At 48.9% G+C, this 26,921-nt stretch overlaps 11 protein-coding genes across 11 annotated transcripts; 3 read left to right on the forward strand and 8 right to left on the reverse strand.

The window, feature by feature from the left end:
* Positions 1 to 358: 358 nt before the first annotated feature.
* Positions 359 to 2,547, reverse strand: F5147DRAFT_126140 (uncharacterized protein). Its single transcript, XM_041428161.1, has 7 exons — positions 2,493 to 2,547; positions 2,352 to 2,442; positions 1,662 to 2,298; positions 1,469 to 1,600; positions 1,104 to 1,418; positions 928 to 1,056; positions 359 to 877 (listed from the first exon to the last, which is right to left on the reverse strand). The coding sequence occupies exons 2-7, from the start codon at positions 2,382 to 2,384 to the stop codon at positions 555 to 557; spliced, it is 1,569 nt and encodes a 522-aa protein (XP_041294089.1). The 5' UTR covers positions 2,385 to 2,442; positions 2,493 to 2,547; the 3' UTR covers positions 359 to 554.
* Positions 2,548 to 4,468: 1,921 nt separating this feature from the next.
* F5147DRAFT_688434 (Sec20-domain-containing protein) lies at positions 4,469 to 6,075 on the reverse strand. Its single transcript, XM_041436917.1, has 7 exons — positions 5,806 to 6,075; positions 5,666 to 5,757; positions 5,466 to 5,603; positions 5,302 to 5,411; positions 4,841 to 5,247; positions 4,616 to 4,781; positions 4,469 to 4,555 (listed from the first exon to the last, which is right to left on the reverse strand). Exons 1-5 carry the CDS (start codon positions 5,992 to 5,994, stop codon positions 4,895 to 4,897), a joined length of 882 nt encoding a protein of 293 aa, XP_041294090.1. The 5' UTR covers positions 5,995 to 6,075; the 3' UTR covers positions 4,469 to 4,555; positions 4,616 to 4,781; positions 4,841 to 4,894.
* A 212-nt stretch (positions 6,076 to 6,287) lies between these two features.
* Positions 6,288 to 7,260, reverse strand: F5147DRAFT_610671 (uncharacterized protein). Its single transcript, XM_041432427.1, has 5 exons — positions 7,109 to 7,260; positions 7,011 to 7,061; positions 6,882 to 6,961; positions 6,649 to 6,826; positions 6,288 to 6,594 (listed from the first exon to the last, which is right to left on the reverse strand). Exons 1-4 carry the CDS (start codon positions 7,175 to 7,177, stop codon positions 6,649 to 6,651), a joined length of 378 nt encoding a protein of 125 aa, XP_041294091.1. The 5' UTR covers positions 7,178 to 7,260; the 3' UTR covers positions 6,288 to 6,594.
* On the forward strand, positions 7,255 to 9,611 carry F5147DRAFT_126234 (cyclophilin-like domain-containing protein). The gene is made up of 13 exons (XM_041428162.1): positions 7,255 to 7,381; positions 7,434 to 7,479; positions 7,534 to 7,561; positions 7,619 to 7,692; positions 7,746 to 7,859; positions 7,921 to 7,986; positions 8,039 to 8,062; positions 8,120 to 8,147; positions 8,212 to 8,364; positions 8,412 to 8,500; positions 8,556 to 8,668; positions 8,715 to 8,815; positions 8,869 to 9,611. The coding sequence occupies exons 1-13, from the start codon at positions 7,307 to 7,309 to the stop codon at positions 9,401 to 9,403; spliced, it is 1,446 nt and encodes a 481-aa protein (XP_041294092.1). The 5' UTR covers positions 7,255 to 7,306; the 3' UTR covers positions 9,404 to 9,611.
* Positions 9,612 to 9,619: 8 nt separating this feature from the next.
* On the forward strand, positions 9,620 to 10,550 carry F5147DRAFT_688447 (thymidylate kinase). Its single transcript, XM_041436918.1, has 3 exons — positions 9,620 to 9,814; positions 9,867 to 9,975; positions 10,045 to 10,550. The coding sequence occupies exons 1-3, from the start codon at positions 9,670 to 9,672 to the stop codon at positions 10,460 to 10,462; spliced, it is 672 nt and encodes a 223-aa protein (XP_041294093.1). The 5' UTR covers positions 9,620 to 9,669; the 3' UTR covers positions 10,463 to 10,550.
* Positions 10,551 to 10,666: 116 nt separating this feature from the next.
* Positions 10,667 to 12,338, reverse strand: F5147DRAFT_126299 (UBC-like protein). The gene is made up of 7 exons (XM_041428163.1): positions 12,156 to 12,338; positions 12,023 to 12,104; positions 11,806 to 11,969; positions 11,667 to 11,741; positions 11,587 to 11,615; positions 11,278 to 11,422; positions 10,667 to 11,110 (listed from the first exon to the last, which is right to left on the reverse strand). The coding sequence occupies exons 1-7, from the start codon at positions 12,180 to 12,182 to the stop codon at positions 10,742 to 10,744; spliced, it is 891 nt and encodes a 296-aa protein (XP_041294094.1). The 5' UTR covers positions 12,183 to 12,338; the 3' UTR covers positions 10,667 to 10,741.
* A 2,137-nt stretch (positions 12,339 to 14,475) lies between these two features.
* On the reverse strand, positions 14,476 to 17,180 carry F5147DRAFT_126459 (uncharacterized protein). Its single transcript, XM_041428164.1, has 11 exons — positions 17,159 to 17,180; positions 16,914 to 17,075; positions 16,655 to 16,860; positions 16,417 to 16,599; positions 16,230 to 16,360; positions 16,034 to 16,165; positions 15,670 to 15,984; positions 15,491 to 15,622; positions 15,151 to 15,440; positions 15,063 to 15,101; positions 14,476 to 15,013 (listed from the first exon to the last, which is right to left on the reverse strand). The coding sequence occupies exons 2-11, from the start codon at positions 16,974 to 16,976 to the stop codon at positions 14,606 to 14,608; spliced, it is 1,899 nt and encodes a 632-aa protein (XP_041294095.1). The 5' UTR covers positions 16,977 to 17,075; positions 17,159 to 17,180; the 3' UTR covers positions 14,476 to 14,605.
* Positions 17,181 to 19,132: 1,952 nt separating this feature from the next.
* Positions 19,133 to 21,465, reverse strand: F5147DRAFT_126537 (uncharacterized protein). Its single transcript, XM_041428167.1, has 3 exons — positions 20,761 to 21,465; positions 19,632 to 20,648; positions 19,133 to 19,546 (listed from the first exon to the last, which is right to left on the reverse strand). Exons 1-3 carry the CDS (start codon positions 21,301 to 21,303, stop codon positions 19,466 to 19,468), a joined length of 1,641 nt encoding a protein of 546 aa, XP_041294096.1. The 5' UTR covers positions 21,304 to 21,465; the 3' UTR covers positions 19,133 to 19,465.
* F5147DRAFT_126517 (Rho family DH domain-containing guanine nucleotide exchange factor) lies at positions 21,466 to 22,963 on the reverse strand. The gene is made up of 3 exons (XM_041428166.1): positions 22,531 to 22,963; positions 21,986 to 22,478; positions 21,466 to 21,939 (listed from the first exon to the last, which is right to left on the reverse strand). The coding sequence occupies exons 1-3, from the start codon at positions 22,867 to 22,869 to the stop codon at positions 21,629 to 21,631; spliced, it is 1,143 nt and encodes a 380-aa protein (XP_041294097.1). The 5' UTR covers positions 22,870 to 22,963; the 3' UTR covers positions 21,466 to 21,628.
* Positions 22,964 to 23,514: 551 nt separating this feature from the next.
* F5147DRAFT_574470 (glycoside hydrolase family 12 protein) lies at positions 23,515 to 24,448 on the forward strand (the record flags this gene model as incomplete). Its single annotated transcript, XM_041431226.1, has 4 exons — positions 23,515 to 23,862; positions 23,917 to 24,125; positions 24,185 to 24,287; positions 24,350 to 24,448. The coding sequence occupies 4 exons, from the start codon at positions 23,515 to 23,517 to the stop codon at positions 24,446 to 24,448; spliced, it is 759 nt and encodes a 252-aa protein (XP_041294098.1).
* Positions 24,449 to 25,022: 574 nt separating this feature from the next.
* F5147DRAFT_126489 (uncharacterized protein) lies at positions 25,023 to 26,078 on the reverse strand. Its single transcript, XM_041428165.1, has 2 exons — positions 25,863 to 26,078; positions 25,023 to 25,806 (listed from the first exon to the last, which is right to left on the reverse strand). Exons 1-2 carry the CDS (start codon positions 25,940 to 25,942, stop codon positions 25,119 to 25,121), a joined length of 768 nt encoding a protein of 255 aa, XP_041294099.1. The 5' UTR covers positions 25,943 to 26,078; the 3' UTR covers positions 25,023 to 25,118.
* Between the last annotated feature and the right edge of the window lie 843 nt (positions 26,079 to 26,921).

The raw sequence follows: 26,921 nt of genomic DNA on the forward strand, positions 1-26,921 counted from the left end.
CGGTGAGATGTAAATATTATTCAAACATGCCACTACCGTACAGTATACAGACGACGACGACACACCCCAAACGCACATAACCCAATAATCCGGCACCTCGATATCCCGATACCCCGACCCCAATACAGCGCTCGCAACCACCACCACCATCAAAACTATCATACTCCCACCCACAAAAATAATAACATTACTCCACAACAAAAGGATAGCCGTGTCCCATCACGTCACTGTTGGCACACGGAAATTAATAGGCCCATGGATCGGAGGAAATGAAACATAACAGCATACACACGCTAAGCCTCCCGCGAGACTCTCAATGACCTCCCATACCTACTAACCTCTCCCCGCCACAGTGTTCCTTTTGTACTTACCTGTGCTGCCCCACCAGGCAGCACAGGGAGTACGTGTCAGTCCCATAAGCAGCGCTAGCACATATATCTGCCCCGTCCCATATAGAGAAAAACGCACATGACGAAAAATGTCCAACATAGGGTCAATGACCCCAAAGGACTAAATCTGATGCAAAAAAAAAAAAAAAAAAAAAAAGTAATCAGTCATGTGATACCAGAGGAAGGGGGAAAATTTACGAGTTCGTTGTACATCACTGATACATTGCTCGTACCATACGCGGCCAAAAAGTTACTAATTGTATTCGTGCTTGTGGCTTGGTTTATCCCCGCTTGATAATTCATTACACTCGCGATAAACTGAGATACAGGTAAATTTGAACTGCTTGTCGAACCGGAAGATGCGCCAATCCGATCGACAAATATGATGCCTCCATTATAAGTGACGTTGACAGTGGTCAGGTAGGGAACGACCTCGCAAACGGTCGTTGGAAAAAAGCTGTACTCGTACAAGCCAGACATGAAGATATCTGCAAGAAATTTACTCACAAGACACCGAGAAGTATAAGAAAAGCCGTACCAAACTTATATGGGTTGAATGTCATCGAGTTTGGGCTGGGACATACAACAGTGGGGAGTAATCCATCCGTTGCATCGTTTGTCTGACCGGTTGCGTTGCCAATGGTATAGTAGGTCATTGAATTTAAGTCTGGAGCTGATTAGCCGCGGACGAGTTCATGGCAGAGATAAACGCACTTCCTGAACAATTCGCTTCGGTTATCCACGTGATGAACGTCATATTCGAGCCCGTAGGTCCTGGCACCGGGTATGGGGTAAGTGAAAACGTATTCTGGCTGCGGTCGATCGGCTGACATGTAACATTTGCTGTGAGACCCTGCTGTGTAACAGTGTAGCTCTTCGCAATGCCTTGAGTGTCTGCATCGCGTTCAAGGTGTCCCCAGTTAAAACTGATATTAACTGGTACTTGTCCACCGGTGAACGCCAGGCCGACGTCAGAACCCGACGGGGTTGATGATCCAGAGTACTCCTCTATCACGGGGAGAACTCCACCTTGAAAGTTTCAAAGTCAAGATATCATCTGTAAGTGCCGAGGTACTCACCAGTCGACTGATTGTATGAAACTCCGTTGAAGTTGAACATACTACTCGTTTCCACACCTCCTTGAACGCTGACCGCAGCAATACCACCGAGGAGAGCCAAGACACTGATGGTGTCAAATGCAGGTGCTTGTACTGGAACAGTTCTTGAGCATCCCAACTGTTGCCGGCCATCGAGATTGAAGCGGTTACATACCGGAGTTCGCAGTGTAGTTGTAGGTATGAAGGTCCCTATTCAACTGATTTACAAATGCAGCAGATCCCAAGTCTAGTTCCGTTCCGAATATTTCCACAGGCCATTGAATAAGGGTGGGTAGGAGGAAAGTGCTCCAACTGTATAAACCAGCGTCAAACATATCTCCGCTAGGTTCATTAAGAACAGCGCAGACCTCGTGCTTAGAAATGTGACCATCGCATAGACCACCAACGTGAGGGCCGACAGCTTGAGAAATCACCATCGCAATATCCAGGTCGGCCTGCTCAGCGCTATTGCAGTGCGAAGCTTGAACAGTGTAATCGATGACCCTGAAAGGTGGTGCCGAAGCGCTTCCTTGACGGAAAATGTGAAGAACCTGTGCAATAACAGAAGGGTAGGATTTCAGACTGGATGTGCAGAGGAAGACGTACGTTGAAGTAATGATCGCCAAGGCAGTTGAGATCAACGTAACTATCAAGGTCATCACGGTCGGATACTCTACGATCAGATAAACGATATGATCAGGCAGTGCGAGAACCCCCATGTACCAGATTGCTCCGGTGAAGCCCCATGCAAAACCCATGATCACAATCTGGCCGAGGACAGTGAGGAGGAGTAAAGTAGTAGGACTCAAACGCTGTGAGAACATCTAATCAACTAGGGCCTGGAGAATAGTGGAGGTTGGCTCACGATTTGGACGAAGTTTGCGAATCGGAAGTGCATTTTGAAGGTAGGAGCGCGGAATGGAGGTGAGGACGCACGTCCGACACCTTAAATATTGCTGCAGGGCGCTGTTAATTCAGTGCGTATCACGGAAGGTGAAAAGCGAACATTGTGATCTTTGGACTGCAATACGCGTTGATCCATTCATCATGATAATCTGCTGTTTCTGTCGAAACAGACTTTCATATCAGAACACCAACTTGACATTTAAATTTAGGTCAAGCAGGGTTTCTGCCAATGCAGGAGGCTGTTCTGGGGTTCCTGTGTAGCAGGAGGTTCATGACCGTCGCCCGCATGCCACTGAGTGTTTTCAGCAAGAATAGAATTTTGTTCCTCCTTGCTACTGACCATGCCAAAGATTCAGGCGGCAGAGCATACTGCAGTGGTGGAGGACAATATACAGCCAATGATATGTTTTGGAGTGTCCTATGACAATTTTAGTGCTGCAGCGCAAAGTGAGAAAAGTAAGGTACTCTCCGCCGGTACAACCGGCACTTACTAAAATTCAAACTCCGTGCTTCGCCTCTCCGAGAGGGCTACGCTGAACGGTGAACGATTTTAATTGACGACACTACGGATACTCGACTCGTCCGTGCTTCAATATTCATATATGGCTGGTCCCGAGCGCTCCCCGATCACAAAACTGTCAGCAACTCTCCATTCCTATGTAAGGTCATGTGATTATCAATAGCTGAGCGCTGATGCACTGTATATTGCTATCTATAGCATTCAAATCTGTCCACCAGTTGAAAAGTAAGGAGGAAATGAAGTCCCGGAAAGTTCAAGCAGCTTAATTATGAAAGGTAAAGATGGGGGCTCCCACATCAGTTGGCCAATTTCGGGGTTCTGGACAGACGTATGGCCCTGATTTCTTTTCGTCCAGGGATGAACGTTTGAACAACGCCCGACAGACTTCAATGGGCGTCATCTTGCGTCACCACATTGCAAGAGGACGTCGCGTACTCATTGTTTGGTATCTTCGGTGTCCACCTACCTGTAATCTACGGGGAGAAGAAGCAGAACGCGCTCGGACGACTCTTGCAAGAGATCGTGGCTCGGTTGAGAGACATCGCCGTCCTCGACTGGGTCGGACAAGCTTCCGAGTTCAATAGCTGTCTTCCAGCCTATATCACTTCTTACGCCACTCCTCCACGTACCCTTCCATCTTTCTCCGAAGATCAGATTCAGACAACTATCTCTTCCCTCCGAGAAACTCTCATGGTTGTGAATTTGGCTTCGGAACTTTACGACCGGCTTGATAACACGAGCGCTGCTCGTTTCTCGAACTGCAGACTACATCTGCCTTGCATGGTATTCCGTGTCACACAAGTCAGTCTGAGCTATAGTACATCCCAGGAGACTCGATATGAAGTCAAGGCAGACGGGCTTTATGACCTGCTGATCACCACCAAAAAGCCGATTGTCCAGTTCTTGCGGACAAGGCCCAATCAACAAACCTTCGTGCTCGTCCGTCCCTGGGATCGGTCTCTCCTCGAGTTATCAGACTTTGCAGATCTTCAAGACGATACAGAGAGCGTGGGGATGATCGGACGCCGCCATCGTCTCTGTCTGACGACTCACCTCGCCGTTCTGTTGTAAATCAGGAGGTGGGTGACCTAGATTCGCGAGCATTGCGGTTGGTTGTTCGCCTTGGGCAGCCTTTTGGCGCATTTTTACTAGCGCGGTAGCGTGGTGGAGAATACAAAGGGGTCGCGTCGGATCGTGATATCATTGCGCAGGTCAAAGATGTGGCTTCTGTCCGGGACCTGATGAACGTCAAGACGATTGAAATACTGTTGATGCATTTTCCTTTGAAGATTAGGGATCTGAGCGGTTTTCGTTTGTACTTTCGTATCATACTACATGCATGTGTATTGGACTAGTTTCCTTTCAAAGCAGACCCTGGAGATCTATCTGCAGCATTTCCACGTCCGATGCCACTAGACTAATGTCTCGTGCTCATCACCTACCTGCATGCATATTGGTGCTCGGATTCAACTTGAGCTCTAAGTCTCGTCACTTCCCGATGTACCACCCTTCGTCTTCTAGAAGTGCGACAAGTTGACTTAGTTATCCGTAAGTCAGTGTCAGACATATGCATTCGGTGAATTTCGGTCACTAGTGGTACATCTCGAAAGCCTGAAAACATGTACTCAGCCACCCCCACGGCCCCATTAACAGAACAACAGTCAAACGGAAATAAATAAAATTCGATAAGAAAGAAAACTCACGAACGTAAATCATGCCTTGACGGAAGCTCGGCCCTAGGCCTCAACTACTGGACCGTGATTTAAGATTCTTGGACAAATTTTTCAGCTACGTCGGGGAATACCAACCCAAAAGATATTCCATATCGCGGAGAGAATGATGTTCGTCTGGGATAGACCCAGTCCAGGTCTGAGTTGCACATGATATGGTTTGGTATGGAGAAAACAAGGGTAAAGAGGTGTTCTTACCGCACATAATACCGCCGCTCGTACGATGATGAAGGCAACATCTCATACATTTATTCAAATACCAGATGAGACATCCTCCACTACGTGGTTTGCATTCAAACCAGTAGTGGCGGCCGATACAGTCGGTACAACCTCCCCAGCCTTCTGCACCACCCCGCGCGTACTTGAGCCAGGGCTTGGGAAGAATCTCGTCCAGAACAAGGCGATACGTAGCCCACGGTCAATGATGCGCTGTTTGATTATAAAGAGGACCACGAGGCCGAAAAACACGAGGCCGGAAATAATAAGGACGCGGTCGAGCCAGTCGGTCTTTTCGAGTGCGGTAATGAGTTGTTTGGAAGTGCCCAGGATGAGATCGAGCTTGTCGTGTGTTGTGGATGTGGATTGGATAGTTGCAGTAGACGATTCTGTGTGAAGCGGACAGTAGGTATTAGAGAAAAACGATACAATTAAAAACTTACCTAGTAGTTGACAAGATAATACACTGCGCTCGAGCTCTTTCTGCATGAGTCCCATGGTTCGTTGAAGCGCTTCGGTGACATCATGATTGGCTTTCATGAGTACGTCTTCGCTGTAGGTCACAAGTTAGCCGTATGGGAGGGTATGAATGCATCAGCGTACGAACGTTATTTTTTCGCTCGAAGAGCTTGTACTTTTCGGCCGAATGGCAGGGGACCTCAACAACTCTTCTCGCTGTGACCGACTCTTGGAGTCAATCGCGTGTTTCGACGCTAGGACTGCTGCTCGAGCGTCCTTGCGTAGACTGATATCAAAAGAAACATGCGTGTCAGAGGATGGAAAAAAAATACTGAAACGGTTACATACCTTATTAACGAATCACGAAAAAATTCGACTTTCCTCCTCAACTCTCTCCTCGCCCGCTCAGTCCTGTGGTCGTCAACCAGGACATCCAGTTCCTACAGGTAGTGAGTATGGATTGAACCTAAAAGCGTGAACTGACATACTTCAGTTTGCCTCGCCAGACCTTCGATGTCCTCCCTTACCTCCGCAGCACATGCTTGCTGCGTGGTCAAAGGACCTGTACACGCCCTCAGACGAGGAATCTGGAAACTGGAAAGGTCGTTGTGGTGCCGTTCGATTGACTCGATTAGAGAGTGTGCTTCCGTATCTATCGTTGTCGGGATAGGCGGCATGTTTGAAGGCGGACACTACATAGTACAAATACAAATAGGGCGGGCCTTAGGATTTTACCGCATCATACCGGCGCTTTGGGTGTGTGGCAGTGGCTGTGCAGCACCGCCTCCGTGGCATACGGTCATGGACAGCAAGCGGCAGTGTCTCAATGCTGCATTGCCCAGCTTTGTTTGTATCTATTCTCAACATTCCCATCTGGCAGCCGTGAGGAAAGTTGAAGCTTCATGTAGTAGTCTTTCTGTCAAATAAATCTTTCGAATATAGCCTGAGGTCGTCCGACTGGGACTATCCTCTCACGGGCCCCTGGAAATATTCTTTTGGCAAGTAAAATGATTTTTGCGGATTGGGGGAAAGAGCGAATCTCGATTGAGTATGATCGGGAGTGACGGAAACGCAAACAAGAACTAGAGAGCGATACATGTGTTCTTGACTTGATGCTGGTCATCCTCGCCCAATTACCATACCGGGCCTACGCACTTGATGACAACACCAATGTCTGACTCGAGGCGCGATAGTCCAAGGAGCTGTCACGTATGGCCAGGAGTTCTCGACCAAGGAGACAAAGACAGGCAACCATCCTTAGGTCACAACAGTAGTCGCTACGGGGTATATGTGAGCACTGAAGGAAGAAAAACACGATATGACCGTCGCACCTAAGTATCTATCGGCATGGCCTGTGTAGAAATCGGTGTTCTTTTCCCTTCTCGCCCAAGTCCAGCAGCTCTTTCTGCTTCTTCTATCGTATATGCAGGCTCCTTCAAAATTTTACACCGTCGTTTGTGCACTTTACCCCTCCAATGTGACTGGAGCGCGGTATCAGTCTCAAAGTATCTTTTTGACGACATGATCAAATTGACCGAAAGAATATGGTACCAGAACAACTTACTTTGCACATTCAACGCAGTAATGCTGGGCAAGGCCAGGTTTCTCGAGGTCAATTGGCTGTGCTTCAAGAGCAACTCGATTCTATGTGAGAGTTTAGACGGAGCGCTTGAGCTGAGGAGATTTTTAGTACCTTCGGGTCTAGATCAATGAGCTGAATTTGATCGAGATCTTTTGTGCGAGCCTATTGAGAGTCAATAAAGAAGCAGAGACCAGAAAGCATGTACATACCCTTGTACGGGATGCGCGATGCACGTCGCGTTGTGCATGATGTGTACGAGATCTCCGTACCCGACCCATGATGTATGCAAAAAACCTGTCTGACTAACAAATTCACCGAGTCTTACCAGTTGAATTCCCTTTTTAGGGTTGTCCACTTAGCAGCACGCGCCCGACCAGAACTTCACTTGACCTCACTCGCAAACAGCAATGGCACTCCCAACAAATGGGCGAGTGATAATCGACACAACTGCAGGAGAAATTGAAATTGAACTATGGTCAAAGGTGTGCATTGCATTCGTGGAGTATCTGACTTGGTTGCTGAGCGTACACCCAGGAAACACCAAGAACATGCCGGAACTTCATCGCACTCGCGCTAGAAGGTTAGGAGTTGAATTTGTTCTGAAAACGAGGCGCCCAGCTCATTTGGAGGCTAGGTTATTATGACGGCGTCATCTTTCACAGGTTAGTACCTTGCTCCGAGTCAGCATACTCGGAATGGGTCCCTAAATTTCCTTGCAGAATCGTACCAGGTTTTCTAGTCCAAACTGGCGACAAAACAGGGACAGGTGGAGGAGGGGAGTCATTATATGGAGGTGGGTCTTTATCGTGGTTTACCTTGATGCATGGTCACAATACTTGGCCAAAGAACCATTCGAGGACGAAATTCACCCGCGATTGCGGTATGCTCACCGTGGGCTTGTCGCTATGGCCAACAATGGGACGAAGAATTCTAATGATTCTCAGTTCTTTATTACCCTTGGTGAGAAACATCTCAGTGAGACTTGGGAGTTGAAGATCTTGACGTCACTCCTGTGGCACAGACAGAGCGGATGAATTGCACGGCAAACATACATTGTTCGGGAGAGTAATTGGGGACACCGTGTACAGTACGTTTGGAGGTTAGACATGGTTTCACATTCCTCACCTATTTTGGCTTAGACGTCATGAAAATCGGAGAGATGGGTAGGTGATTCTTATTCCGGGAGTTCGGTCAACTAACATCAATTCACCCTCTTCCAGAGATTGGTGAAAATGAACGACCCGTGTAGTAGGTTTGACACAAACTTGTGGCTACCTTTTCCTCTCAAAGCTCACTAGCCTCCATCACCCAGTCCGCCAAAAATAAAGTCGATAACAATAGTCGACAATCCATTCCCAGACATTATACCCCGAATCACTGCTGCCGAGAAGCGTGCTCAGCAGCGAGCACGAGAAGCTGGCCAGCGTGAACGAGAGGAGGCCGAACGTCGAAGAGGTGCTAAAAAGTGAGTTAGGAATTGTAATTTACGCTTGTGTTGCTGACTCTGCGAAGGGATGTAAAGCTTTTGAGCTTTGGCGGAGAGCAGGATGACGAAACGGAACCCGTAGCGTTCAAGAAGAAAAATATTGCACGGCCCGACTGTGAGTTTACTCGTCAACGAGCACGCAAAAACTACAGCTGAGCAGAAGGTTGCAGTGGTCGACAATCCTGATGCCACAGGCATTCCGATGCCAGAATCTCTACTCGGCCCTCCGAAGAAATCCAACGAACCACCTCGAGAGCGTGCATCTGAGAAGGAATCATCCAAGGTACATACTTTACAGCTACTGCCGAATAAGGAATAACACAGTTTAGCATCAGCACGAGAAACCTTCAAAAAGTAGTAAATCCGAGGGTGCAGATAAGGACATCAAGAAAATTCGTGAAACACACGCAAAAGAGAAGGCTTCCGGAAGGTTTTTATATCTTATAGCATTTTGTGCTCCAAGTTGACACATGACTCTAATAGTGACGCCCGACGCACTGAAATTGAGCAGATGGAGAGCGAGATCCGTCGACTGACGCGCAAACGAGAAGGCGGTGAGGATAGCGACGAGGAAGCTGCGCGGAAGAAGGCAAAACCAACAAAGTCCTATCTCGAGGAAGAACTTGCCAAGTACTCCAAGGGGCGGGGATTGCAGAAGAAAGGGAAGGGCAAGAAGGATGAGGGTGATGTCCTAGCTGCTTTGAATAGCTTCAGGGGATTGTTACAGTCAAATGCGAACTTGGAGATGGAGGACGGTACAGAAGAGGGCGATCGTGTGGGCGACAGTGGAGGTGGAACCGTCCCTGGTGGAGAGGATCCGGGTATTGAGGTGGATGACGACCGCGGATTCATTGGCCATGCTCTGCACTTCCCGAAAGACGATGGGGAAGAAACGAGGAAGGCTGAGAGAGATTATGAGGTTATCGATCCTCGTCAGCGTGGTGCAAAGGCACGGGAAGAGGAGCGGGAGAGGAAACGAACTGCGATGAAGGGAAAGAACGGGCGCGGCCGTCGGTGATACACCGTCCTTCGGCACCGCCCGCCTTTGTGCTCAAAAGCACTGGTGCTACTGGACCATCCTTGTGTACCTAGGGATATCATCTCATCATTGATCTAAACGCGTGCACAACGCGTCTGACTGTCTCGGCGAGGTTATAGAACAACGCTAAAGCCATTTGTAATGATCAGTGACTTTTGATGTACTGTATAGTACGTGCTAATTAGGCAGAAAGAATACTAATCAAGGATGCGAACACTCTGAGAACTCATATTACAACAGCACTCATGTCAAGCTCAAAACGCGGTGCATTCATTGTCATCGAGGGACTAGACAGATCTGGAAAAAGTACCCAAGTCTCTCTCCTCCACGACCGTCTACAGGACGCGCAAAATGCAGGGCCTACAAAGGTAGTCATGCTACACTTCCCCAGTACATTTCCAATCCAATTCCCCACTCAAACTGAATACAAATGCATTCCCAGTCCGCACAACAGCCATCGGGAAGATGATCGACGCGTACCTCCATTCCGAGTCCGAACTAGACGACCACACCATTCACCTCCTCTTCTCTGCTAACCGCTGGGAACTTGCGTGAGCACAATCACTGCGTTTGCCATCCCTTCGCGTTCAATGACACGGTCTATATTTCTCTGCGCATAGATCTACGATTACAGCTCATCTTGAACAAGGGACGACCGTCCTCGCTGATCGATACGCGTTCTCTGGTATCGCGTTTTCAGCTCGTAAGGGACTACCGTACGAATGGTGTCGTGCTCCCGACGTTGGACTGCCTGCGCCAGACCTTACACTATTCCTTAATATCAGCCCAGAGGTCGCAGCTACCAGGGCTGGATATGGGCTAGAGAGGTATGAGAAAGAAGAAGTGCAGAAAGGCGTGAAGCAAGTCTTCGATAAAATTGGGCGGGAGATGCAGGAGGACGGTGGGAGTGAGGGCAAGTGGGTGGAGATTGATGCAGGGAAGACAAAGGAAGAAGTTGCGGAAGATCTCTGGAAAGCGGTCGAACCGCTTGTCAATGGCGCTCAAGGATCTATCGGCAGGCTATGGGAAAATCTCTAATCCCCGATACCCAAGGTTGGTCGCACTGCAGCTTTGTAAAATAATCGAGAGCAAATATTACATGTCAACATCTGAGGAAAGAGACAATAATCTCCGTGCGGTAAAAAGTTGCGTTTGTTTATTTCAATGAAGAAATTTGAAACACAAAGCCGTGATAACTAAGTATGTATCCTCCATACATACGTGATACAATTGGTCCATATCTTTATTGTTATCCAATCATGAAAAAAATGAGAAGAGAAAAAAATATGGCACAGGGTAGTCACAGTCCTTGATATGTCAAGGACTCGATGACAGCCGTGACACAATGACGGCGAAAGCGATCAGCACACCCCATCTCCATTTCTCCCACAAAACCTGGCGCAGCTGCCCTGTCCACCCTTGCGGTGTCGTAGTTGGCTTGTTTGTAGATGCCAAGCTACTAGTATTTACGACATCGCTTGCGTGCGACGTCGTCGTGGCAGCGGGAGCCTGTGCTGCTGGTCGTCTATCACACACCTGCAGCTGGTGCGTCGCTGTGGTAGATCTCGAGATAGAGGGAGAAAACGGACTAGGGCTTGTAGGTGAAGTGGGTGTGGCTGCCGTATCTGGTTTCCCTCTCTCCTGCTCGCCCATATTTGGTAGATCTCGGGGAGTATCTGTACAGTACTGCGGAAAGCGTGGTATTAATCAGTAAACCAGGCACAAGTTGACACCGGTAAAAACAAGTAACGCTCAGGAGCTTGGGTATGACACCCTGATCCGAATGAAACGGAACTCCTACCCCTCTCGGGCTTCTCGTATCGTGGAGAATAAATTCAACATATGACACTCACGTCTGGGAAGGCTTCTCTAAATCTTGGTTGTGTCAAATTATGAGAGTGACTTCGAGCAGCATAGGCTCGCTTGTGACCATCTGAGGATGTCACCGAGCCAGTGGTCATCTCGTCGGAGAGCATGAAGGACAGTAATCCTGTGAGTCTAAATGTATCTTGATGAGTAAGCGCTCAGGCGGGTATGGCGGGGAAGTCGGTGAACAGAAAAGACAACGATCGTAAGCATCAAATACCCCTCTATCAATCAATCATGTCGGGGTCCGGACAAGAAAAAGAAACCGGGTAGTTAAAATCAAGTGGGGCACTCACATCGTGGCGACACTCCAGGCGGGATTCCACTAATAATGACTCAGTGATGATGACCTTCAGGATGGTTGAACAGGACGCACAGTACCAGGATGGAAATCAGACATGGAGAAACAAATCTTCTTGTCAGGTTGGAATCGACCGGAAGGAGTAAACATCTGTTGCACCATATTGGTCATAAGTCGTCGGAGATAACGATGATGAGAGTCAAGAGGAGCACACCTTGATGCCTGGTGGCTTGAAGGGATATTCTGCAGGGAAAATGAGTACACCGTGATACTCGCCACCAGCAAAAGGCGAATCAGGAGGTCCGCGCTGTATAACAGAAGTTGTTGAACAATAGTAATGGCGCTGTCTGCTCAAAGAACGCACGATAAGGTAATTCCCTGGATGTAATGCTTCAAAAGCATGCTTCTGCATGGAAGATATTGAAACTTACAAGTCAAGATGTTCTTTTCGTCCGGTGTTGCCCAAACAAACGGCGGCGGCTCTTTCTGCATGCTCACATACTCCTTAGCGAGCTGGATTTTGACCTATCAGCGACATCTTGAGAGTTAAATGTGTGTTCTTACACGTTTGTGTGCTGCTTTGCTTGCCATGATTGCGGGGTCGATGGGGGCTGTGGAGAGTGGAGGAGTCGTGGATGAGAGTGCGGGCGACTTGATGCTGGCCAAACCACCTGGTACACGCAACAAACAAGTGCAAATAGCTCAAACAATTTCTCCCTTGCCATGGCGGCCAAGGTTCCACGCTTCCTTTAGGAGACTGACTGGTTTTTTGTAATTCACATATACTGTATACCATCGTGCCAGCTGGCATGCTTGGACATTAACAGGTCTATGGCATTTGTGCCCTACTTTTTTGCGGGTATGGGAAATAATGCGAGCTCAGTGCGTGGCCATGTTAACGTTCTTAGACCCATATTTGTGCCTGGCGACCCCGTGGCGTTTCCTATGTGCATGACACTCGCAGGAGCCATGGAAATGCCACTGTCATCATTAGTTCGTCACTAGTTCGTCATGGGTGGGTTTGACAGTGCAGAGGTTTGTATAGTACGTTGGTGCTCAGATGCTACGTTTGTGAAGTGACTTCAAGTTCTGACAGATCTCTCTCAAGAGTACTATCTCAGCCAATGAAATCTTTTCACTGTCGAACCAGTCTCCAACAGGCTCGGAGTTCACTTCTATATGTGGCCTATACTTTGCGCAGCCTGACACGCCGTCGTGCTCGGGCGTCCCCTGGCCAACTCGTCCAACTCATGAAACACGAGCCTAGCATACTTGTCAAATATCACTTAGCCGCTGCATCGTTATGCACGTTAAGCTCGCACAAGGCAGTTTCGCTAGTAGGCTTATTGCAGCTTCACAACATGACATTTCTACAGAATGCGATCTTTACACCTCCTTCATCTCCATTGTTACATGAAGTAATTCCGAACAAACACCGCTCAATTGATACATTGCGGAGGTGCTTAGCACTTGCATTCTCCCGCCTTGCAGGAGCACCTGGATATTCTAAATCAGACATCGTGCACAGGAACAAAAGACAGCGTCACTCACGAGTTACCGCACGAACAGGTAGTCGACGACGAGTCGTGGTAAGAGACAGGGACTTCAGTGACCTGTGAAGGAATATTAGACAAGGAAATGCTTGCAAGAAGTCGTGCGTACAGTGAACATATTGGATGGATTGATGCTGATGCTGGGTTGTTGTCAAAAGTTGTTTGGGCTTGTGCTGAATTACGACCAACGCAAGGGGGATCCTTTATACCTGCAGTGTGTATGGTCAAGTTGAAGATATTCCATTCGGTTCGCTGTCCTTCCGGAGTAGATGATCAGTGATCGACCTACCACTGCCTACTGTCTGTCATCCATCTAATCGCGCAACTAACCGCACTGATCCGATGACCGTAATCCATCAAATGCCTCAGAAGCCACTCTTCAAAAATACCCATGATCATGCAACGAACTGATGCCATGGAATGCAAGGTCCGGGTACCAAAGAAGGACCAGGAAGAATTTGGGCCACTGACTCGGATTCTTCCGCACCCTTGCTGTCATGGATCCTGGTTCCAGACTGTCAATTTCAAAACACTAGAATCGCACATTGTGCCGATCAATCAAATACCTCACGAGCTGCTATTATATTCTCCCGTTATATTCCCCCGAGAGCAGAGCGGCTCAGTGCATGCTGTATTTTTCCACGTTAGGAACTCGAGGCTCCGACCAGTCTTTATGATCGTTATCGTGAGTATGCTTACAAGGATTGCCCTATTCACGCGACTAGGCCTGGGAGCGCCCAGTTGTCGCCGCTACCGCAATTGGTTGCTGAACAGAACGGAACAATGGCAAGGATGGACAACAACAGACCCTTTTTCTGAGATAGTACCAACCCATCCGACAAAGATCTCTATGTATATAAGCAGAATCGCCATCGAGCGCGTATCACAGAACGTTAAATCGGAGCAGGGAATGTGACCACATGATAATGCGATGTAACTGATATCGATCCTCATGGGTTAGGGTGCCGCGTTCCGAGTTTCCTCGTTAAGGCTACAAGGATGCCTGCAGGGCAAAGTTCATCTAACTTTGAATCAACTTTCGCTGCGGGCCCCATGATGCATGATGCCTCGTGCAGACCACACAGATCAAAATGACTGTATAATTACTTACCCGAGAGTCGAGATAGTGAAAGACGCACATGAATGACAAATTCACTCACTCTCAGGGTCGTGTCAAGTGCTACTATTCACTCAAAGCACCGGCGGTACGAACAGTCGTGTGGTATTTACTATATGCGACATCTTCCTAGGAAGCACTAGACCTAAGAGGGAGAGCGTCTGTTTCAAAGCGTTTAGATTACAACAGACTCGTGATTTCGACCCGGGTTCTACCCCGCGCCCTGACATCTCGGCCGACGGTGGGAGTATGAAATACATTAAGACTCATCAATTGAATGAGGACTACGATCACCGTGTCATTATAAGGCGTGACAGATCCAGTAACTCGATTACTATACAACGTTAAGGGGTCCCCAGAGGACCCACAGTGACCAGTCTCTTCTTGCTCATTCTCCTCCCCATCTTGTCAGTTACATCTTCAAAGCGAATAATGACGTCCTCGCTATGATCTTCTTCCTCATCATCCTCGTCATGAAGCTGTGGTCCAAGTCTTCCGCCAGATGCCGCGATAATGAGATCAACGGGATCAGAAAAGTCGAAAGATGGATCGGAGGCAGTGGCCTTTTCTTGGACGAGGCTGTACCCAGCAGCCAATACGGTGGCGAGCCAGATCAGGGTGATTACCACGAGCAGCAAGATGAACGTTCGGGACCGGCTTCGCCAGCCGTACGTCTCGATATACATCATGCCGCTCGTCGACCTTGCCATATCCGACGGAACTCCCGAAGCAGAGTATCCGGATCGAAGTTGCTAGATACAGTTTTCAATAATATCCACGGAATGCATCAAGGTCACTTACAGTGGAGGAGAACTCCGCAATACCGCGCCAGTAATCTTCCTGCAAAGTAATCAGTCATACTGATGCCAGAGGAAGGGGAAACACTCACCAATTCGCTATACATCACTGATACATTGCTCGTACCGTACGCGGTCAAAAAGTCACCAACTGTATTCTTAACTACGGCTTGGTTTGACGTCGCTTGATAATTCATCACAGTCGCGATAAACTGAGACAAAGGAAAATTCGAACTGCTTGTCGAACCAGAATATTCGCTAATCCGATCGACAGATATGATGCCTCCATTATAAGTGACGTTGACTGTGGTCAGGTAGGGAACGACCTCGCAAACGATCGTTGGCAGAAAGCTGTACTTGTACAAGCCAGACATGAAGATATCTGCAAGCAGTTTACTCGCAAGATACCGAGGAATGTAAGAAAAGTCGTACCAAACTTATATGGGTTGAATGCCGTCGTGTTCTGTGGGCTGGGACATACAACAGTGGGGAGAAGTCCCTCCGTTGCATTGTCTGGCTGACCGTTCGCATTGCCAACGGTGAAGGAGGTTATTGAATTTAAGTCTGGAGCTGATTAGCTGCGGACGAGTTCATGGCAGAGATGAACGCACTTCCTGAACAATTCGCAACCGTTTCCCACGTGATGAACGTCATATTCGAGCCCGTAGGTCCTGGCACCGGGTATGGGGTGACTGAAAACGTATTCTGGCTGCGGTCGATCGGCTGACATGTAACATTTGCTGTGAGACCCTGCTGTGTAATACTGTAGTTCGTCGAAATGCCTTGAGTGCCTGCATCGCGTCCAAGGTGTCCCCAGTCAAAACTGGTATTCACTGGTACTTGTCCTCCAGTGAACTCCAGGCCGACGTTAGAACCCGGCGGGGCTGATGATCCAGAGTACTCCTGTATCGCGGGAAGAATTCCACCTTTCAAGTTTTCAGTGAGGACGTCATCTTCAAGCGCCGAGGCACTCACCAGTCGACTGATTGTATGAAACTCCGTTGAAGCTGAACATGCTACTCGTCTCCACACCTCCCTGGATGTCAACTGCAGCAATACCACTGAGGAGAGTCAAGACATTCAAGACTTCAAAAGCAGCTGCTTGATCTGAAACGGTACCTCTTCAGCACCCCAACTGTTGCTAGTCATTGAAATTGAAGCGGTTACATACCGGTGGTCGCAACAATGCCATTAAGGTCTGTACTCAACTGGTTTACAAAGGCAGCAGATCCTAAGTCTAGTTCCGTTCCGAAGGTTCCCACAGGCCATTCGACAAGGGTGGGTAGGAGCAAAGTGCTCCAACTGTATAAACCAGCGTCAGATATATCTCTGCTGGGTTCATTAAGAATAGTGCAGACCTCGTATTCAGAAATGCGACCATCGCATAAACTACCAACGTGAGGAGCGATAGCTTGAGAAATTTCCGTCGCAATACCCAAGTCGGCCTACTCAGCGCTATGGCAGTGCGAAGCTTGAACAGTGTAATTGATGGCCCTGAGAGATGGTGCCGAAGGGCTTCTTTGAGAGCAAATGTGAAGAACCTGTACAATAACAGGAGGGTAGTATTTCGGACCGGACGTGTAAAGGAAGACGCACATTGAAGTAGTGATCGACAAGGCAGTTGCGATCAACGTAACTATCAAGGTCAGCACGGTCGGGTGCTCTACGATCAGACGAACGACATTATCAGGTAGTGCGAGAACCCCTGTGTACAAGATTGCTCCGGCGAAACCCCATGCAAAACCCAAGATCACAGTCTGGCCGAAGATAGTGAAGAGGAGCAGAGAAGTCGCACTCAGGCGCTACAAGAAGACCCAATCAACGAGGCCCTGGAGAGTAATGAAGGTTGGCTCACAATTTGGACAAAGTCTGCGAAGTGCATCTTGAAGGTGGGAGCGGGGAACGGAGATGAGAACATCTGTCCGACATCTTAAATATTGCTGCAGGGCGCTATTAACTAGGTGTGTATCACGGCGGAAGGCGAGAAGCGAGCAAGCGAATTAGGTCTAAGTTCCCCCTGCTGTCACCACTTGTGTGAGGGGCGCTATTTAGAAGCAACGAACCATCGGAGTTCCTTGCAGAATGGAAGAGGCTGCTTACCACCTGATTGCCGCGCTAATACATGCCCCGCGGGTGTGTTGAACCCTGCAATCCATCATGAGATACCACAAACTTATTACCTTTGAGACAATTGTGGTGCATATGCTGAAAAGCCAAGAGGACACGATGTTCCGGAAAGTTCAAGCAGCTTAATCGGATATGAAAGAGAATAAACGTAAAGATGGGACTCCGTCAACAAGTTACTGCATAGCCTAGATTGGCGTAGCGCTAGGCGTCCTAAGTACTTACCTCAGTATGCAGCTGGAGCATGCCTCGCGCGCGCCGCGAATCACGATGCAGCTGTGTCGTTCTATTCTCGCCCTTCGTCTACTGAGGAGTCTGAGCAGCTGCACTGCAGAAAGCTCCTTGATGTTGCTATTTGCATGGGTAGTTGTAAAGTCATGTGTCCCACTAGTGCCCGATATATTATTGGGACGTACTTACTAGGAATCCACTGGGGAGTAAACATTTGAATCGAGAATGTTGTGATGAATGTGATTTAAACTTCAGCCAGGCCAGTTAACGTTGGCAGTGATCACGATCGACAAATATTAATAGGCAGTACCCCAGCCACCCCATTCTTACATTTCCTCGCTTCTATTTACTTGTGGAGCTGGACAAACAACAGGGTCTGTTCGGGTGCCGCCTGCTACTGCGGAATCATACCTTTTACATCAATCCCTCCAGGTCTAAGCATTAGCAGATTTATCTGGGGGGCCATTGGATTCACATGCTTGGCCCTGTCCCTGATAGCATGTATCAATTTCTCGTATCTTCCCTGAAACCATCAGGCGGAGTTTGTCATGCATTCGTAAATGTACTAAGCCCTCTAGCTTGATTGACGCTAGCGCTCAACGTCTCAACGGCAATATTGTTCAACGTTCAACTACCGATTTGGGTCCATTTCAAAACCTGTCAGGTATGTCCGCAGAATGCCCACCTGAACTTTGCAATAGACTTTATGTGCATTTCTGCGTCTAATTCTTGATAGCTACCGTCCCCGAACTTCGAGATTCAAAACCCCTCCCATCTGAATTCCTCCCTGATTTGGCCTGCTGCATAGTGGGTTTGTCTAGAGAAACTTCTCAACACCTCTCATACGCATTCAAGTTGTATAATGCATATGAGCTGAGGTCGCGAGTACTTTAGGCTTGGCGGTATGATCATGTACGTTCCCATCATTACTGGTTCCCATAAAATCGAATTCAGCTTTCCTGAAGCAGACCACCACTGTCGACTTCGAGTTTTGTTTCCAACTCCGAAGAAGTCTTTTGTAATTCTTGCGGAGTAGATGCTCAGCTTTCGGGCTCTGATGAGCGCTCTCAACGTTCCAATGATAGTGAGTAATATTCATGCGGAGACGATCTTTGGTAACCAAGGCGGGAAGTGTACTAGCACTCTAGCTTAATATGTACGATCACGCAAGACCTCCATGTGGGCCTGGGGACCGTCAACATTCCATCGGAAATCTAAGCTTTACTGTTACTCCTGCGCCCGCGTTCAGCACTAGTAAACGTAGAGTATTTCCTGGATCGCATCCGTTCAATCTATCCGGGTTCCTTTGAAAATTTTGCAGACAAAAAATATGGTGGTGATTCTGGCAAAGGCTCGCAAGTAGGTTCCGAAAGAGGCATGCCCTCTGTTTTGAACCTAGACTTAGGCTTTCAAGGAACCGGACGAATACAGGTCTGACGCATCACTCATTTACCAGCCTCAGAAGATTAATGTCTCCTGCAACCTCAGTTATAAGCCCAGCACCCCGTTGATTTTACGTGACAATGTGTCATATCTGACAGCGAAGTATCGCAGTTCCGTTGCGCTGTGCACTATCATGATCCGGTGAAATCCTATACCGAGTGTTCACGTTCTGCCTATGAGCTTCCTGGCTCGGGGTCTGTCCATACTGATATTATTTGATAACGAATAGCAGGTATTACACACTGTAACCCTTTCATATCAGCAAGAATGACATGCATTTTTACAAGAGTTGTATATTGTCCACAATCCTCAATGCACAAAAGAATCCCGAGCAGGATGTATGTAATGTATAGTATGCGAATCCAAGCCAAATGCGTTCAATGCCAAAAGATTACAGATGCGTATGTCCTTGATCTACCACTCCCTTTGCCAGTTCGTCACGCCTTCCCTTTCCTCTCAACACATCCATCAATGCCCTCGCCGCAGAACTCTCTCTACTACCCTTCCCAACCTTATCCCTGCGAGAAGGCGAAGGTGCACTTCGATCATCCCGAGAAGACAACAAAGAAGAACGAGTACTCTCACTCCCACTTTCCCTTTCTCCGTTCCTTACCCACGCCCGCGCACCAAGCACGAGCGAAACTCGCTTCCCCCACCCGCCATGCAAATTCCCAACAGGATCGGAGCGCGCTAGGACAGGCACCGTCTGCACCGCTACTGCAGGCAACGAGAACCGTTTCTTCTTCCTGGTAGTATCTTCTTTCTTTTTGTGAACATATCCGGGTGTGGGCTCGTGTTCGCGAGGTTGTTTTGGTTGTACACCGTCGTGAAGCTCCTCTTCTTGATGCCTGTCGTGCATCTCCCCTCCCCTGCCGTGCATCTCCCCTCCCTCGTAGACAGCATGCACCTCCTCATGGTACACCCGGTCATCAATCCTCGACGTTCGCTCCTCAGCCACAGCACCCAAAGAAGTTGCCACAGAACTAGCCACGCTCCCACCCCTCGCATGAACCTCGAAGTCATCCAATATATCGTGGTAGCTCCGTGGGCGCGGGCGCGTGGAGGGGCGGATGCGGATGGGGCGGGATATAGGAGCGCGGAGGGTTGGTGCGGTTTCTTGGTATCGAGATTCTTGACCTAAAGTGGGGGCAGCGTAACAGTCCCGTGTCGATGGATCACGGACGCGCATAGTGGGCACGTCTATGTCTTCGTCTTCATATATGTCGTCTTGAGCCGTAAATCGGGAGGAAGAAGGAGAGAGCGTGGTAGGAGAAAGCGAAGGAGAATCGCTGTCACCTAATAAGATCCGTGGGAGATGACGGGTAGGACTAGGTGTGAACCCGCGCTTGCTTGGGTTTGTGCTGAGCTCGCGTTTGGACGGTCTTGGGCTCGCGTTTTTGCCAGATGCATGACCAGCATGACTGGCATCCACACCAACATTTCCCTCCATCTCTCGCTTACTCGCACTAGAACTCAATCTCCTCCTCGACGGACTCGCACCCGACGCAATCCGACCCCTACTAGGGTTCAATGTCATCGCCATCAACGCATGAGCACCACTACTCCCTTCAGTGGGGATAGGCGTAGAGATCCAGGCTGGGATACCGTGGAGGGTTGGGGAGTGGTGTGTAGATGGATTTGCTGACAAAGTAGATGGAGTACTAGAACCGCCGGTGATGGACTGGACGAGAGGAAAGGCAGCTTCGTAGCATTCGTTGCATGCGCGTGCAGGTTTCGCTTTGGTGTTTTTGCCAGAAGGGGATTGGGAGGATGGGTCGGTGATGTAGAATGTCTGAGTTAAGGTGTGTTAGTTTGCGGTGTGAAGAACCAAAGGATCAACTGTAGCGAAAAAGCAAACGAACAACAGAGAACAGGGAAACAGTTAAATAAAATGCAAGACTTACCCGTCCAGAGCACTCAGCACACACAACCCTCCCACAAAGCCTACAATGGTGCCGTCTTCTCCACATCCCTTCACCACTCCCAGCTCTTCCTTCTCCCCCACCACTCCCACCTTCCTGTGCATTTCCCTCGCTGCTCTCGCCCACGCCTTCTTCGCCCGTGCCCTTATCCTCTTGACCTTGACTTGCACTCCTCCCCCACTCAAACGAGGTAAACGACGGCAAAGAGAAAGACACAGACATCGATAGAGGTACCGTGAACCTCACAAGCCCAAACGGGCGTGCACACCGCATACATGCGTCTGTCTTTGCGTCCGGGACCCAGACCGGGGGTAGGAAGGGCAAGGGTGCGCGTTGGGGTCGGGCGGAGAGAGGGAGCTCTTCTACCCGGTCTGGAGTTGTTAGATTTGGTATTTGCTGAGATGCTGAATCGGGGAGCTTTTGCTGTCGAGTGTCTAAAGTGGGCACTTCGTATTCTTGGATCTGAGACACATGTTCATCCCTCTCCTCGGGTTCATATGCCTCCGCCCACAACACCCCACGCATCCTAACACCCCGGAGCGCGATTGACGGATCACGCGCCAGGAGCGCAGATCGGGCCTGGCGCAAAAGATGGAGAAAGGTATGTAGAGAAGTATCGTTCGACGATGCCGAGATTAAGGGAGTTGTACGACGAGTGGCTAATGCAGATTCCGAAGCAGAGGAAGAAAGACGCCTTGGCGATGGGGGTTGCGACGGGACCGCATATACCGCGAACGAGCCTCCAGGGCTCAACACCTCCAGTCGGGGAGGATGATGCGACGGATCGAGCACCGCCTCGATATCGACGAGGGAAAGATGATTTCTGTACGTGTATGTATGCCGCTCGTCGCTAGCGGTAGCATGTGCCGCGAGAGTGAACCAGTGGGAATCGCGCAGAGTGGACGGATCGAAGTCTAGCCATACCTAATATGTCGTCGAATAGCAGAAATTCACATATGCGATCTCGCCTGCCTCTCCCTATTGCTGGGCCTTCTATGGCTACACCACCGGAGTCTATCACGAGAGGAGCGCGGAAGATTAAGGTGCGGCCTGGCTGAACGAAGTGTAGGGTAGGCGGGAGGCCGAGGGTAGCGCGTTGCAATGCGAGGAGTGAGAGTGTATGTGCGTGCGCATGAAGAGATGTATTGAGAGATGATGTCACTGGTGGTTGTTCAATTTAGAGACACGGACGAATAAATAGACTCACCTTTCTCAACAAGGGTGAGGGCCTTTCCTAGTCTATCCCACTCTCCCTCTCCTTCCTTTTCTCTCCTTTCTACATGGATCAACTCCTTGAGCAATAAGACATACCTTGGGCACCTTTGTACGATGCTCAAAAGCCAATCCGTGAGTTTTAGCTGCCCGCAGCGTGGATCGCGCTCTTGTGTTCGTAGAAATATGGCAAATGGCGCAGGTGGACGGGAAAGGAAAGATATAGAACTTGGAAATGCGGTTATAAATGGGGTGTAAAGAGAGAGATAAGGAAAATGCGAGAGAAGGAGTGCTGAAAGGGGCGGTGGGTTAGGATTTGGGACATCAAGGTGAGTCAGAGAGGGATGTAGCAGCGCAGTCAGGGCACTGAAAAATGCATGATGAAAGTTCCAAATGTCAATAAAATTTGAGAAAATGGTAGTCAATTCCGTGCGCGTAAGGAGTGGGCGGGAACTGTCGAGCGACGCTATGATCGGCGTCAAGAAGTGCTGCATAGGAAATCAGTTCATCTCATTCAAATCAAGGGCCATCAATACTCACATCATGCACGAGATCCAGTCCCTGTACATAACTTCTTTCTGTATCCCAAAACTCTCTTATTACCTTTGTTCGTTTTGCCTCTCGTGCTATATCTTCTGGTGCAGGTGTCCTGGATTGTTTGCGCTTCAGTGAACGACGTTTAGGGCGCTTGACGACTGGCTCCTCGGGCAGAGAATCGAATGATGCAAAACTAGCGACAGATTGACGGTGTTGGGCAGATAAGAGGCTCGAGCTCGGTACGCTTGGTAGTGAGATCCGCCGGAATGGAAGGTGAGTAATTGGGGCAGCTGGAAGATTAGTAGTAGAGTCAGTGCTTGGGAACAAAACTCTTGGTGTCATGGCCGTCGCATTGGAGAAGGAGCTGTGACCCAGGCTGGAATAGACTGCGACACACACGCCTGTCCGTCCGCTATGAAATCACTGAAAGCTAAACTTGGTTTGTTCCCGCGGCTTCAGATATCTATATCATTAATCGCAATATTAATGTCTCCATTTGTAGGCCGCGGGACCACAACTTGAAGAAGATAGGTTATACCGTACCACACCGATAGTATGCATGATAGTATTATCCATCCGAGTCTGTTCGGACAACGGTCGTTCAATTCAACTTCCACGGAAACGGTAGCCAAGCACGCCATCCGCGGGGATCGCTCCGAACTTTAGGCGTACCAGGTGAGTGCTACTTCTTACTAACCATCGTTTATCAGGTCATTCAAACATCACTGCGGGACCCAGACAACTTTTGTGTCGCAGGCCGCCTTGAATCTATGCATGATCACATACGATCATCGGCCTGGCCAGCGTACTGGTAGTGGCAATGTAACGACAGAGATATGTTCTCAAGTAGTCGTTCGTGTCGTTATGCACCACATGGCGGGTTGAAAGAGGGATTAATGGTAGTCACCATTTGCTGGCGTGTTCAAACAACCTATAAAGTATGTGACCTGCATGCTCTACTCTTACTCAACCCATTCCATTTTCAACATGTTTTTTTTCTCCTTCCTCCTCTTGTTGATTCCTCTCGTCTCCAGCACGTCTCGCCACAGTATGCACCGCATGCGCAAGGTGCATACTAGAGCTGTCGACACCGCATTGCTCACGGGTCAATGGGACTCTGTTCATGCGGGACCGTACTCGCTGTTCAATGATCTATGGGACGAGAAAAATGCTACCTCGGGCTCCCAAGAATCTCAGATCACGTCATTCAGCGGTAGTACTATTGGCTGGACAACCACGTACACCTGGACTGGTGGAAGCCAAGTCAAGACCTTCGCCAATGTTCAGCTTAATAACGGCATCAATCAACAGCTGAGTGCTATTTCCAGCATACCCGTAAGTTTGTCGAAACCGCGGACCGCACAAGGCTAATTTTTTCTGACACCATAGACTAGCTGGCAGTGGACTCAGTCGACCAACGAAGTCGTGGCTGATGTGGCCTACGACCTGTTCACATCTTGGAGCCCTGACGGCTCGAACGTAAACGAACTGATGGTCTGGCTTGCAAACATCAACTCTGGACCAATCTCCAAGGATTACAATGCTGAGGGCCAAGCTGTTCCTATCGTGACCAACATCCCGTTGGAAGGTTACACCTGGTAAGCTTTGCATCTGCATAATTATCTGCACCGCATTGATGTTTTTCGTTTGATTGCAGGGACTTGTACTCTGGATTCAACGGAGTCAACCAAGTTTACTCGTTTCTCCTGACCAGCGGCACCATCAACTCGTTCAGTGGTGACATTTACCCATTCCTTTCGGTATGTCTCCCAGTTATTGTATCTTTATGAACGCGTGTGAACTGATTTTTTTCTGTCTTCAGTACCTGATTGACAATGAGGGCATCAGCTCAACCCAGTATCTTACTTGTGCTCAGGGAGGGACAGAGGTCACATCTGGAGCAGCACAATTCACTACGTAAGTGACACATGTTGGTGCTCTATGAAGGGGTTGAATGTGTTTTTTTTGCAGGCAAGGCTACAGCTTGGCTGTCAACTAAAATTAGTTGATGTGCCCATTGTACGGGTCTCGATGTACATGGTGCGAGGATATTTGTATCGCTAGTGTAAGAGCTTTGGCCTCTTACACTCAGTGCGTCATCGGAGATGCATTTTTATTCTTTCGACTTTATCACTCACATCGTGCTGTGCACGAGTACACAGTACGTGGTCTTGCTGATATACCCCCTACTCTTTCGACTTGCCGTTTACTCAAGTAAATACCCCACTTGTTTCCTACCCGCTCGCTTTGAAAGCCGGTTTCGGTATACAAGAAACACGGCGTCTACATATATCCATTTAAAGTGTCGTACAGCGCCAATTCCTTTTTGAAGCCATATTGAATCCCTTCGTTTGCTTTGATAGCCGTTTTCCGTGTACATTCATTACCGATGTCATGTATAGCAACGGAATTCACCCCGTGTTTCAAAAATCAGGCCCAGACTCGCATAGGGGGACTAGGATGAAACCCAGAGTACCAGGCCTGAAGTCTAATCATTCTTCCCATTCAAACTCCCAAAGTTGTTGGACCGCCGCCGCAGACCTATAATTGAAAGGGAGCTAAGCAACGTTTGCTATCGACTGATAAGCTATTTATACTACAGTCGTCCATTCCTCCAAGGCGGACATGTAACGTATCCATTTCCCATCGTTCCAAGCCGAGATCTTAATCCAGGCTTCGTCCGGGCTGGTGTAGCGGAAAGTTAACAAAAGACCTCCTAGTATACAATCCGCCAGAGATAGATTCGATCCCGTAAATAATTCTCCTGCGGTGCCCCCAGCCCGCATAAATGTTGCAAGGAGGTCAAACGCGTCTTCGATCTTCTTCCAGTGTGCTTCGCGCTCCTTGCCCCTGAGTTCTATATCCTCGAGTTTCCTTCCAAACGCCGCTTCGGTGCGTTTACGGAAGTGGGTGCGATCTTGTAAGGTCTTCTTGTCGTGCATGTGCATAACCATGACGGGTAGTAACTGTACTGTTATGGAGTGCGCGACGTGATATTCGAAGAGAGCGTGGAGGGCGCGACTGGCGGGTGCGCAGAGTGCGCGGGAGGAATCGGGGTCTGGGTATGTGCGCTCTAAGTATTCGATTATTGGCGTTGAGTCCGAGAGAAGAGCAGGAGGAGATGTGGTGTTATCTATTAACGCAGGGAGTGTGTATTTCGATGTTCCATCTGGTAATGTGCTCGTAGGCGGTATTCCGAGCGATTTGCACACAGATGCGATACTAGTCGTCTCGACCCATTTTGTGACATAGGTCAGTTTCTTGTAGTTCAGTGCGAGTCTGTGAAAGCCAAGATGAGGTAGCGGTGACAGGCGTTGACTGTTATCAACACTGACCTGACTTTCCATGTGTTTGGTGAGAAAGGCACTGGAAGGGCAGTTGGGATGTCCAGGAATAAGATGTTTGTTGTTGTCATCTGTAAGTTCTTGCGAGTTATTGACGTTCGCTGTGGGTGGCTAGCTATATTGATCCAAAGGATCAGATAATGCTCTATGGCATCGCCCTATAGAGCCCGGTACGGTGTTACTAAAATTACAACTTAACCGCCGGTTCTACTATAGCCGATTAACAGATTAGCTCGAAACGGATCGCTGTTCAGGGGTTGGTGTACCAAGAGTTAAGCTTATCTGATCGTTGTACTATCCTAGTTTTACTTTCCTGATTGCTCTATCTCAAGTCACAGAATTGTTATATGGCGGCGGCAGAGAGCCTTGGTATTGCGCAGGTAAGAAGGAAAGGAGGAAGATGGGCGGTTGCTAGGGCACGAAAATAAGCAGTGTTGGTTTTCAGGTTCTGGCGTGGCAAGGGAAGGAAGAAGGAAGAGACAAGCGAGGAGAAGGGGGCCTTCCCATGGTGTGGCCCAGGGACAAGGATAAATCTGTCATCAGAAGGATTGGCCTGTGACCAGGTGCGTGCCAAGGGAGGAAGACTCCAACCCCGAGGCACGCGAACTTGGCACGGCTGACAGATGCCGGGGAGGTACGTATTGGAAGACAAAAGAACAGAGTCACGGCAGAAGACGACCAAAGGACCAAAGGCGCGCAGGAACAAGTAAATGACCAAGAAGAGAGAGATGGAGGAATTTGGAAGGGACAACAAATGATGTCTGTCACGGTGAACGCGTTCGTCCTTCATGTCTCTTATGTAATCCCTACGATTATCTAGCCGCTTTCAAGTCCGGTTCTTTCCGCTGCTTCTTCTTCTTCTTCACTACTGTTCTTACAAAAAGCACAGACTCAGCTTTCCAGACCCATTCTTAACTTAGTCAAGGCTCGTGCATTCACGTTAAACTCGCACTCGTCACTGGGGCTTCGCTTCTCGGAAGGTTCACACAGATCTTTCGTGCAACTAGTCTCGAAATGTAAACCTTGCGTTAAAGTCTAAGAAGTACATGA

Source organism: Suillus discolor, assembly GCF_016758755.1.
Source record: "Suillus discolor strain FC423 chromosome Unknown F5147scaffold_20, whole genome shotgun sequence".
Taxonomy (NCBI): Eukaryota; Fungi; Basidiomycota; class Agaricomycetes; order Boletales; family Suillaceae; genus Suillus; species Suillus discolor.

Bases quoted from the DNA above. Each gene is read 5' to 3' on its own strand.
- F5147DRAFT_126140 (XM_041428161.1), bottom strand. From the start codon at position 2,384: ATGCACTTCCGATTCGCAAACTTCGTCCAAATC. The intron at 2,299-2,351 runs GTGAGCCAACCT...ATGTTCTCACAG, and splicing joins TCGCAAACTTCGTCCAAATC to CGTTTGAGTCCTACTACTTT. The intron at 1,057-1,103 runs GTGCGTTTATCT...AATCAGCTCCAG, and splicing joins CGAAGCGAATTGTTCAGGAA to ACTTAAATTCAATGACCTAC.
- F5147DRAFT_688434 (XM_041436917.1), bottom strand. From the start codon at position 5,994: ATGCCGCCTATCCCGACAACGATAGATACGGAAGCACACTCTCTAATC. The intron at 5,604-5,665 runs GTATGTAACCGT...TTTTGATATCAG, and splicing joins TTTCGTGATTCGTTAATAAG to TCTACGCAAGGACGCTCGAG. The intron at 5,412-5,465 runs GTTCGTACGCTG...TGTGACCTACAG, and splicing joins TCTTCGAGCGAAAAAATAAC to CGAAGACGTACTCATGAAAG.
- F5147DRAFT_610671 (XM_041432427.1), bottom strand. From the start codon at position 7,177: ATGGGTCGGGTACGGAGATCTCGTACACATCATGCACAACGCGACGTG. The intron at 7,062-7,108 runs GTATGTACATGC...GACTCTCAATAG, and splicing joins ATCGCGCATCCCGTACAAGG to GCTCGCACAAAAGATCTCGA. The intron at 6,962-7,010 runs GTACTAAAAATC...ACTCTCACATAG, and splicing joins TCATTGATCTAGACCCGAAG to AATCGAGTTGCTCTTGAAGC.
- F5147DRAFT_126234 (XM_041428162.1), top strand. From the start codon at position 7,307: ATGGCACTCCCAACAAATGGGCGAGTGATAATCGACACAACTGCAGGA. The intron at 7,987-8,038 runs GTACGTTTGGAG...ATTTTGGCTTAG, and splicing joins AATTGGGGACACCGTGTACA to ACGTCATGAAAATCGGAGAG. The intron at 8,063-8,119 runs GTAGGTGATTCT...ACCCTCTTCCAG, and splicing joins CATGAAAATCGGAGAGATGG to AGATTGGTGAAAATGAACGA.
- F5147DRAFT_688447 (XM_041436918.1), top strand. From the start codon at position 9,670: ATGTCAAGCTCAAAACGCGGTGCATTCATTGTCATCGAGGGACTAGAC. The intron at 9,815-9,866 runs GTACATTTCCAA...ATGCATTCCCAG, and splicing joins AGTCATGCTACACTTCCCCA to TCCGCACAACAGCCATCGGG. The intron at 9,976-10,044 runs GTGAGCACAATC...CTCTGCGCATAG, and splicing joins GCTAACCGCTGGGAACTTGC to ATCTACGATTACAGCTCATC.
- F5147DRAFT_126299 (XM_041428163.1), bottom strand. From the start codon at position 12,182: ATGGCAAGCAAAGCAGCACACAAACGT. The intron at 12,105-12,155 runs GTAAGAACACAC...GTCAAAATCCAG, and splicing joins GCAAAGCAGCACACAAACGT to CTCGCTAAGGAGTATGTGAG. The intron at 11,970-12,022 runs GTAAGTTTCAAT...CATTACATCCAG, and splicing joins CGAAAAGAACATCTTGACTT to GGAATTACCTTATCGTGCGT.
- F5147DRAFT_126459 (XM_041428164.1), bottom strand. From the start codon at position 16,976: ATGTTCTCATCTCCGTTCCCCGCTCCCACCTTCAAGATGCACTTCGCA. The intron at 16,361-16,416 runs GTCTGCACTATT...TGGTTTATACAG, and splicing joins GTCGCATTTCTGAATACGAG to TTGGAGCACTTTGCTCCTAC. The intron at 15,623-15,669 runs GTGCGTTCATCT...AATCAGCTCCAG, and splicing joins GGTTGCGAATTGTTCAGGAA to ACTTAAATTCAATAACCTCC.
- F5147DRAFT_126537 (XM_041428167.1), bottom strand. From the start codon at position 21,303: ATGCGTGGGGTGTTGTGGGCGGAGGCATATGAACCCGAGGAGAGGGAT. The intron at 20,649-20,760 runs GTAAGTCTTGCA...ACCTTAACTCAG, and splicing joins GTGCTGAGTGCTCTGGACGG to ACATTCTACATCACCGACCC. The intron at 19,547-19,631 runs GTTCACAAAAAG...TGCCTGTCCTAG, and splicing joins ACGAGCCCACACCCGGATAT to CGCGCTCCGATCCTGTTGGG.
- F5147DRAFT_126517 (XM_041428166.1), bottom strand. From the start codon at position 22,869: ATGACACCAAGAGTTTTGTTCCCAAGCACTGACTCTACTACTAATCTT. The intron at 22,479-22,530 runs GTGAGTATTGAT...TTTCCTATGCAG, and splicing joins GACTGGATCTCGTGCATGAT to CACTTCTTGACGCCGATCAT. The intron at 21,940-21,985 runs GTGAGTCTATTT...AACAACCACCAG, and splicing joins CCTCACCCTTGTTGAGAAAG to TGACATCATCTCTCAATACA.
- F5147DRAFT_126489 (XM_041428165.1), bottom strand. From the start codon at position 25,942: ATGACAACAACAAACATCTTATTCCTGGACATCCCAACTGCCCTTCCA. The intron at 25,807-25,862 runs GTCAGTGTTGAT...TGGCTTTCACAG, and splicing joins CCAAACACATGGAAAGTCAG to ACTCGCACTGAACTACAAGA.